This window comes from Empidonax traillii, unplaced genomic scaffold (assembly GCF_003031625.1).
Source record: "Empidonax traillii isolate 1590-97213 ecotype Southwest subspecies unplaced genomic scaffold, ASM303162v1 scaffold34:size3740991, whole genome shotgun sequence".
NCBI lineage: Eukaryota > Metazoa > Chordata > Aves > Passeriformes > Tyrannidae > Empidonax > Empidonax traillii.
This window is the reverse complement of record NW_020955227.1, coordinates 1103667-1113516: the sequence shown is the minus strand read 5'-3', so window position 1 is coordinate 1113516 and position 9850 is coordinate 1103667. Positions and strand designations below refer to the sequence as shown.

The 9850-nt window shown below is 41.5% G+C and overlaps 1 protein-coding gene across 3 annotated transcripts in view; it reads left to right on the top strand.

Moving 5' to 3' along the window:
- The window catches only part of GPR107 (G protein-coupled receptor 107), a 33945-nt gene that overhangs the window by 6471 nt on the left and 17624 nt on the right, over positions 1-9850 (top strand). The window contains exons 1-12 of one of the 3 annotated variants that reach the window (XM_027911674.1): positions 457-595; positions 1127-1177; positions 1419-1507; positions 2191-2351; positions 3909-3943; positions 4161-4217; positions 5004-5114; positions 6470-6603; positions 6698-6773; positions 7757-7830; positions 8386-8503; positions 9472-9602. In XM_027911674.1, coding sequence (XP_027767475.1) covers positions 527-595; positions 1127-1177; positions 1419-1507; positions 2191-2351; positions 3909-3943; positions 4161-4217; positions 5004-5114; positions 6470-6603; positions 6698-6773; positions 7757-7830; positions 8386-8503; positions 9472-9602 — 1106 coding nt within the window. In that variant the 5' untranslated portion in view covers positions 457-526. Of the gene's footprint in view, positions 1-456; positions 596-1126; positions 1178-1418; positions 1508-2190; positions 2352-3908; positions 3944-4160; positions 4218-5003; positions 5115-6469; positions 6604-6697; positions 6774-7756; positions 7831-8385; positions 8504-9471; positions 9603-9850 lie in introns of those variants that run through there. The other 2 variants (XM_027911675.1, XM_027911673.1) reach the window with 2 other exon arrangements.

Here is a 9850-nt window from a genome sequence, read left to right as displayed (position 1 = left end):
CCATCTACGTCCTGAGGACCTCGCTGCCACCGTCCAAGCGTGCTTGGCCCCGGCAGATGAACCTCAGGATTAAAGGGTGGGCTCAGTTCCGCGCACACTGTGTCTCACCTAAAAAATCCAATGCGCAGGCTGGAAGGTGGAAAGACCTTCCCCGGTTCTTCGTTCGCGAAGAGACTGGCCATTATTATTTAAATTCTTCCAGACTTTTTGCTTCCACATTTCCCAGTAGTATAGCCAGGCAGTCAGCAAAGACATGTTTAAGTTTTTACTGTTCAGGATATTGGAAAAGTTGATCCATTCCAGCGAAATAATTGGTTATATCTGAAGGTATCCTAAAGAAATTTGCTCTTTGAATACTCATGCAAAACATCTAATTATACAAGTGCCAATCTGTCACCCTGCTTCCCCTTTGACTGCAGCTGCAGATGATTTTGCATGTGATTTGTAATCTTGCTTTCCTTTCTTACAGGATGATGTGAGGCAGAAAGTGCACCTGAATACCTTTGGCTTCTTCAAGGATGGTTTCATGAGAGTCAATGTCAGCAACCTTTCCCTGAAGCCACTGGTGGGCTCTGATGACATGAAGGGTTTATCAGTAAGTTCCTTTGGGTCCAGGGACTGTGGGAAACCTCCTGTGAAATTCCCCTTCACCAGAGACCTTCAGTTGTCTGAGGTGTCGGTTTCCAGAACAGTGACAGTCTTATTTTTAGAGAACTCTAACATTACTTCCTATATTAGGGATTTTAATGGAGAGACTGAAATGCTAGGTTGGAAAGCAGACCTGAGTTCTTACTCTTCTGCACGGTTCAGCTTCCTTATTGCTGAAAGTATTAAATGTTTTTGTCAAGCAAAACCACCTGGAACAATACTGAAATAAGTTAAAAGGTTCAGGGACACAAGGTACTCTACATGTAGTTTGCTTTTAAATCCATTTTTTTTTCTTGATGGGTGTGGATGAGGCAGCAAGTTTATTATATTTGAAAATTTTTTTTATGTCTAGTTAGATGATGAAAAAAATACCTGGATTCTGCCTTAAATGTAGGTGGATTTGTTTAGAAAGCAGTATCTTTAACTCTTTTCAGTGGTTTGGCTTCAAATTGACAGGTTCTTCTCAATTGTCTCATAGGTGGGGTTCAGTTTGGATCGAACAAGGAATGATGGGTTTTCCACTTACCTGGTAAGAGAAGTGAACTTGCTCTTCTAAGCTGGGACATCTCATAGTCTACCATGCTCTGGGAATGGTTGGAAGAAATAAAAAAAAAAAGTTGGAGGAGGACTTTAGTGTGCTGGATGTGAAGGATAATTTGGTTTTACAACTTGCTGGGTTAAAGAATGGTGACTTCTACCTGGAGGGGGGAACATGTCCCATTTCTTATAAACCAGAGGGTGCTTCAGAGATGTTTTCCTCATGTTACCAGGATGAAGAAGTGGATTACTGTATCTTGAGAAAGACACCAGAGCCAGATGTCTCTGTTGTAATTTTGCTTCTGGAAATCCAAAGTGAAGTGTGAGTAAATAATGTACATGACATTTTAAAGTTACTTCTTTAGTTGAAGATAATGTAACCCTTGAGATTTCTTTTAGCGCTTGGAAAGCTGCTCTGCATGTAATTTGTTTTTTTTTTTAAGGGATTACTTGAGAGTAAAAGTAAGAAATCTGCAGTGTAAAGTGCTCCAAGAATTCTTGCTGCATGTTGGAGGGGAAAGGGGGACATCAGGTGACAGCAACCTACCTTAACTGTGCTGAAGGAATGAACTTGAAGTCTCGGGTCACTTTTGCAGCTCTTGCACTGAATGTGCCATTTTATTGACTTGAATTATCTTATTTTATGGAAGTATATTTGGGGGTGGGTTGCTTTCTCTTGCAAGAATAACCCAACTGTTTGTGTGGAAGCACAGTTTCTAAGGAGACTCTGGTTGCCAAAGCTGAAGAACTTGATTTTCTTCTGCTGTTGCTGTATTTGATGTAAAGTGTGACTTTTCCCACAGTTCAGTGCCATGTTACTGTAAGTCATGATCTGATTCTCACCTGTTCTCTGTGGTAAAAAATACAAGTCAAGAAAAGTTGATTTTCCTTTATTTGGTATAGCTAGGCTGTGACAAATAGCCTCTTTATAAATGTTATTTTACTTTCAATATGTAATAAAACCTCTTTGTTTTTGTGGTGTTTTGATGTTTTTTTGTTTTTTAGTGTGAAGGTACGGTTCTCTGCAGAAGCTGCTTCTTTGTTACCCAAAATTTCATTCATATCTGAGGCAAATGTTACTGCCTCAAGTACCAAAAAAACTTCTGAACCAAGCAATGATTCTGGTCAAAACCCCCCAAGGACCAACGAAAATACAGATGGGAAAGGTAAGACAACTAAACCTGACCTGTGTGTGCTCTCTCTGCTCATCCCTCATTGCTGTGCATCCAAGATTGTGTTGTGGTCACGTTTTGGGGTCCCCTTGGGCTGGAACTCAGTGCACATCTTGTGTAAATCTCTGCACAGAGCTGCCTTTTGGGCTGGGGTCTCTCCTGCTCAGTGATTTGTGTTTACCAGTCCTGTTGATCCAGGATCCTGTTGATCCTGTCTCCAGCTGGAGACCTTCAGTGCCCGTGAGGAGGGGTTGACAGCTTGGTTGTCTTTTGTCTGGCAAAAACAAGGCTAAAGAGGGAATTTTATGGCCACCAACAACTAGGTGAAGGAAGGTTAGGAGGACAATGATTTCAAGCCATTTTTAGTAGTGGCACTCATTGCAACCAGTTTCTGTTTCCCCTTAAGTCCTGCGTGTCTCAGGAGGGAAAATAAGTAAAATACCTTCATTGAGTGGGTATTCCAGCATTATAGCACATCACTTGTGTAAGTTGTAAACATCCATCTTTTGAGGTTTTAACACTTGACTAAACAAAACCAGGGCCAATGTGATACAGTATTGACACCAGGCATGCTTTAGTCAGAATTTGGATTAAATATCTCCACAGGTCCTTTCCAGCCAATGTTTGCACAAGTCTGTATGTCTCTAAAGAGTTGAGATCTAATCTATCACTTAGGGGAGGGAGCAGTAACTGTACTAGTAACCTTTTCTTGGAGGCACAAATCTTTGTCTGGCTTCCAGACCAGCAGACGAAACAGTTTTATAATCTCAGCTCTAATGGGATTAGCTCCTGTTATCCCTTCCTGGCAGAGTTTAGGCTTTAGATCAGACTGTTGAGCAGTCTGATCTGGAGTAGTCTGAGTCTGTCTTGGCCTGTCATGTTCACAAGCTTTGATACCATTCAAAAGTTTGCACAGCTGGTCTAAAGAGTCAAGAACCAAGGATGGATGGCACTGAAGATAACTGATCTGACAGCTGTAGTTTTGCTTTTTCTGGTATTAAAAAGTGTAGCATGCACATGGGCAGTGCAATGAGGTGTGGGAGCCAAAAGCAAAGCTCAAGTCTTGAACTTTTGCTTCCTCGTAGAATGGATGTTTGCAAAGCTCCTTATAGGAGTAGAGTGAAACTAAACTCTCCATGCTGCTCTACTGGAGGCTCCTATCAACTCAGTTTTCTTAAATTCAGTTACTGGCTGGGCAGGTCACCTTTGTTTATGGGGTTACTTTGGTTTTTTTACTGGGACCTTACTTAATGGGAAGCTGAGAAGTTTTTCCCACCCTAGGGTTAATTAGGACTTCCACATGCTTGTCAGGCATAATAGTAATGAAGCCTGTCCTAGCTTCTGAGGATGCATTCACAATGAATGCCAGCTGTGGGAAGAGTCCTATGAGAGCAAGGAGAGACTGGGGAACAGTCCCTGTTAATGATTATCTAGGAAACTGCCACGCTGACAGGTGCAGGAAGATGTGAGTGAGGTATTGGCAATGTGCAAAAGGTGAGGATGCCTAAAATGCAAGCACTCTAAATTTACCATTGATACTTTTATCTCTAGATAAGAAGTCCACACGCAGTACAACGTCCTCCCAGGTAAGAAGCTGTCTGCAGTACTCTTTCAGAAAGAATCTGGGGGAATATTCTAGTATAATCAGCAGTATAATCACAGCCTGATAGTGGAGAGTATTTGCTGTTGCTCTCAGCCTCCACTGTAAATACACAGAATGCAGTTTTCATTGTCTGGTGGATGTAGCCAAATGTGTTGGTTACCTGCCTAAAGAAATCTAAAGGTCTCTTTTCCTTTTCCCAGACTATTATAGAACAAGAACATCCTGTTCACAACGACAGAGGAACTTTTTCATTTCAGGTAGGGTGTCTGTCAGTGTCTAAACTTAATGTGTGCAGACAGTTCCTTCACTGTACTACTTTGGAAAAGCACAAGTCTGGTGTGGATGTCTCTCTGATAACAAGAGTCCACTCATAAACTTACTGAGCTAAGAATCAGTGATGGAAATCTTTGTGTGGGAGCTGCTTTTAAACTGGCTTTGGTGTGATGCTGTTCTAAATATCACAGCCTGTGAGCCTCAGCATATTAAAGTTCACTCTGATGCCACTAGTGCATACAAATTGCTAATAACAAACTGCTGTGACCTGACTGATTCAAGGGGAAGATATTCTCTATGAAACCTGATTAATGCTTTGTTTTAGCAGCCTGGTTCTCTTGTGATGGTTGGTTGCTATAAACCAACGCACTTTAAATTCTGTTATCTGACACAAATCTCATTTCCAGAGCTATCACAATTTGCATAGTTGGGGGAGGAACACAAAAGCTCCTTATGCTTCAGGGCACGTATGATCAAAAAGTTATGCTTCACCATGTTAAATATATGACACTTTTTGTTATCTCTTCTCTGTGAACTGAGTTAAACACTGATTCTTAAAAGGCTTTGAAAAACCGGAGTGCATAATCCTAGATAGGTGCAATGATTTTGCATCTGGAATTCTGCTATCCCCTAGAACAGCATGTTTGCTGAAAGGAACCAAGTGACCCCAAATGACTGAATTCTTTCATGCTTCAGCAGAGATGGCTTCTTACCAGGGCAGCCCTGTTGTGAATGAGAAGAATGCTGACTTTCCTCTTCTTTAATTGCAGTTCTTTTTTAACATCAGCTCGGATAGCCAAGAGGGGCTCTACAGCCTATACTTCCATAAGTGTGTTGGCAAGAAGGGGCCAGCTAATGATCAGCTGCTATTTAGTCTGGATGTGAGTATGGCTTCTAAAGTAGAATTAACTCATTCACTTAGGCTGAGGGGTGCAGCTTTCAGCTCCAGCTTGTAACTGAGCCCACACTGCACACGAGAGCACATATGGGGTGGGAAGTGATTCAGAGTTGTTACCAGTCCCTGCAGAGGCATTTCTGAAGGAAGCAACTACTGTAAAAATAATTAAAAGACTAGTTTTGTAGAAATATCTGAAAGTCTGAAGAGTGAATGTGGGCTGGGCTCGGCGTGCACAGTTGTTGTGACTGGATGCTGTGATGGGATGGGAGCTAAAACAGCTGTTTGTGTTCTGCTGCACTTGAGCTCCCTTTTTTCTTTACATCATTGCACATATTAAGGCTCTTGCTGCAATCTAAATTGTTGGTATTTGTGAATTCAGTGTTATTGCTTGTTCTGGCCTAATTAAGGATGTGTTTTTATGGTGTTAGATGCATATTTTAAAGGCAATATGTTCTAGCAAATGTCTCATCTCTTTTGATATCCAAGGGTTTGGTCGTATGTTTGTTTGGGCATTATCACAGCTTGGGTTTTCTCCTTTTTTTCTCTTTCCTGTGCTCATGCTGGTGTATAATGAGCCAGTCTGTTATGAATCCTCTCACTGACTGAGGTAACTCAGCCAGATCAACCCCCTGAATTGCTTTTTACATGATTATGTTGATGCAACTGTAGGGGAACCTGTAGGTAATAAAAGTTAGCAGCCCTGACTTAACTCATGCTGGGCTGCTTTAATCTGCTGGTGAAGTTGTATGTTTAGAAGACCAACTTTTTGAATTGCTGTTTGATCTGCTGAAGAAATTGGAAAGAGAAGAGAACTTGGATAACTGACCTGCTTGGATGTACTTAGGGTTTCAGTACTGCAAACTAGTCCTAATCCATTATTTTATTGAAGTCTTCATACATATAATCAAGCCACTTGGGGGCATAAATTGGATGCTAAATAATGCTTCTGTTTTCTCAGTCACAGAGTAACAGGCTGGCAGCATATTGTAGATACTGTTTCTGAATCAAAGGTGGGCAAGCTGTGAAATTTGGGAGAGGGAACAACTATTCTTTAGGGAAATTACTTTGCCTTTCTCAATTACGTTGCATAACTGAAACATTGTTTTTCAAGGAGGTTATTCTTGTGGCAGTAATTTTGCAAAATGTTTTGAGAGTCTTGAGGATAAAGAGTTGGCTTTGATTTTTTTTTTTTTTTTAATTTGAGTCTCCCAACAGTCACTTTTTCAGAAAAGCTCACTTTAAATGGGTGAATTTGATTGTGAACTGTAATTGCTAACTCAATAATTTAAAAAAAAAGTCTTTTTTCGACTGTGCACGTAACATGCCTTTAATATTCAGATAGAAATTACGGAAAAGAATCCTGAAAGCTACCTCTCAGCAGGTGAAATCCCACTGCCAAAACTGTACATTTCCATGGCCATGTTCTTTTTCCTGTCTGGGACTGTTTGGATCCACATACTTCGTAAACGCAGGTAAGCAGGTTAGCTGGCTGTCTTTTTTTAAAGAAATACGTTTTTTTACTGATGACTTTTAGTTGATGCTCCTCCTCCTTTTCTTTCTTCCCAGAAATGATGTTTTTAAGATTCACTGGCTCATGGCAGCCCTTCCTTTCACAAAATCGCTGTCCTTGGTCTTCCATGCGGTACGTGTAACATCTCTACTGAAGTTGTTCACCTGGGAAAGTAGAAACGTGGAATCCAGGCCATGCTGTTAGAAAAATCTGCTTTGGAGAGGAGGGAGAACTGTCCTTAATACTGAAGCATTGGAACTGAACTGCAGCTCTTTGGTAGAAGTGATTCAGTTTTCATCAGCAAATTCTGACCTTAAATACAACTGAGATCATGGCCTGAAGTGTTGAAGCAGCAAGGGTTGAGGGTTTAATGAGCACCACAATTTCTGATGTTTTGGCCATCTGAGGCTGGCCTGGAAGCTTGAGCTGTGCTGCTGCTTCAGCTTCATGGCTTGCTGTGAATGTTAATAAATGGAAACCTTGGTCAGTGTTTGTGAAATTCAAGGGCACTGCTGTAGGTGAAGTATTATGGTGTGTGGTAACAGACTTCACCTTATCAGCTTTAAGACTTTCAACAGATCAAGTCTGTGAAATGTATTTTCCACTTTCCACTGTAAAGATCTCATAAATAAAGGTAGTGGCAAGCACTTAATCCTTCAGTGTGTGTGCCAGCCACGATCTTCACCTTCATGTTCGTGGTAAAATAGCTGCTACAAATGTTTTTGGAGTCTAATGAAGTGAATTTGGCTTCCAGTAAAAGTGAAACTAGAAAGCCTCTAGTTCAGGGAATGCAACTGAACTTGAACAATGAATGAATAAGTAGGTTCCAAAATGCAGTTGATTCGGTATAGCTAAGCATGGGAGTGTGTGGGAAGGATGTAGATTGTACGAGATACATCCACTAACACTTAGGAAATGCAGCAAGTGGAAATGATCTCACTGTTGCTAAACAAAACTAGAATGTGTTGGGAGGAAGTGATCTCTGAATGTGACAGAGCTGAGTTTGCACACACTGGTTGGAAAATGAAACTGGAAGTGGTTGTCAAGCAGATCTGTGTTACAGAGGGTGGGGTGCTGAAGAGCAGCTTGTAAAGTGCTGTATTTTCTGCTTCCAGATCGACTATCACTACATCTCTTCTCAGGGATTTCCCATTGAGGGCTGGGCTGTTGTTTATTACATCACTCACCTGTAAGTATGTCAGAAGATGGATGTGATAGATTCAGACAATAGAATGAATTGCCTCCCTCCGGAGCAAACTGGGAAATTGTTGTCTTCTCATTCAGACCACAGTCCCAAAGAATCAGCAATCAGCCCTGAGTGAAGGGGAAAGCTCCACTTACAGAGGGCAGCTGCAGAGAATTGGCACTTCTGTGGGTGGAGGAGTAAAAGGATAACAAATGCTTTGCTTCCTTTGTTCACACTAATATTCAAGTATCTAATTTGCTCTTGGTGTGAATGGTAAGAGGGCACAGCTGCCTGTGTTTTGCCTGTGTTCACGATGGTGAATGGATGGCTCCCCCAGGAGAAGACTGCATTTATTGACAATTGTGAATGAAGCCTAATACTGCTCTGTGATACACAGTTGTAGGCAAGTACATCTGCTCCACTATTGTGGGACGGATAAGTGCTTGCCAAAATTATGAATAGCAAAGCATTTGTTTGGGTTTGTGGCTTTACTGGCTGTGGGAGAGAACCTGGGCACAAGAGGAAGTGTGATAAAGTCTCTCACTGTTTCTCTTGCAGACTGAAGGGTGCCCTTCTGTTCATCACCATCGCCCTCATTGGCACAGGCTGGGCTTTCATTAAACACATCCTGTCAGATAAAGACAAAAAAATTTTCATGATTGTCATCCCACTTCAGGTGAGGACTGAGGGGTGTCAGTATTTCCTGTCTTGTGAGGAGAACTGCTTTTGCAGACTGGAAAAGGCTGTGAAAACTTCACATAATATCACATATTTACTGCTTGTATTGGTTACAGTACAAATTGAGCTGGAATTTCTCAGGCTAGAAATTACTTCTCTGATTTCTTCTATTTTTCCCTCTATATTGAGCATGAGATAATGGTGATCAAATAGTTTCAGCAAATTAACAAGTGGCTATAAGGAAGGTATATTCATGCTGGGACAACATTTGGGCTGGATAACAGTACTAGACTGCTATGCAGAGGAATTAAATGAAAGCTGTCACTTCTCAAATGCTTGAGTGACTTCAGGAAATAAAAATGGAAAACCCAGGACTTGTAGGCCTGGTGTGTCTGAGGGAAACATTCCCAGTGTGTTCAAAGTGATCAGTGTCCTGGTCCAGGGACTGAAGTACACAGGAGAGCAGCACTTCTGATTTTTGTAAATAGAACAGTTTTTTGCCCTTTCCTGATGAAGTCCCTTACCCAGCTGCAAAACCAGAAGTATAAAATTAATGTTTGAGGCTCTTACAGAGCTCAGGTGTGGAGTCCAAAAAATGGTTGATGACCTGTCAGAGTTATTGGGTTAATTTAGAATTATGTGCTTAAACTATTGTCTGTATGTGCATCTGCAGAGTTCTGCTTCTATATATAAAAACAATCAGATTTTGCTCTCTTTTTCTCTACTGATACAGTAGATTCAGCACAGTGTGTAAAAAAAGAACTACTTTCTGAATATCAGCAGGAATAAGTCCCAATCAGTTTTATTTCCATAAACCTTGTGAAGGCGTTGCTGAACGTGTGACTTCTAGACGTAGAGCTGCAGGAAAAATTATTGATGTTACTGACTGGGCTTTTGCTGAACTGGCAACACACATGTGTCTCCTTGGAAGGTTTCTGAAGCCATGGAACATTTCTTGTTGTGCAGGTGCTGGCGAACGTGGCGTACATTATCATCGAGTCAACAGAGGAGGGCACGACTGAATATGGCCTGTGGAAAGAAATCCTTTTCCTGGTGGACTTGCTGTGCTGTGGAGCCATCCTGTTTCCAGTGGTATGGTGAGTTGCTGTATGTGCTGTGTGGTTGCAGAGCCCTGGTGGCTCGAGCTGTTTCTGAGTTAATGGGCATTGACAGCTTGTTGGAGCTGCAGATACTGTGAAGCGAAAGAAGTCAGTGGTCCTGTGGAGTCAAACATTCTGTTATCTTTTTTTTCAAACTTTATAAGCCTTGACACTTCAGTCTAGTGTTGCGGAAGACACTGGTTTTGGGGATGTTAGTGGGGATAAGGTAAGGTGGGCAGTGATGT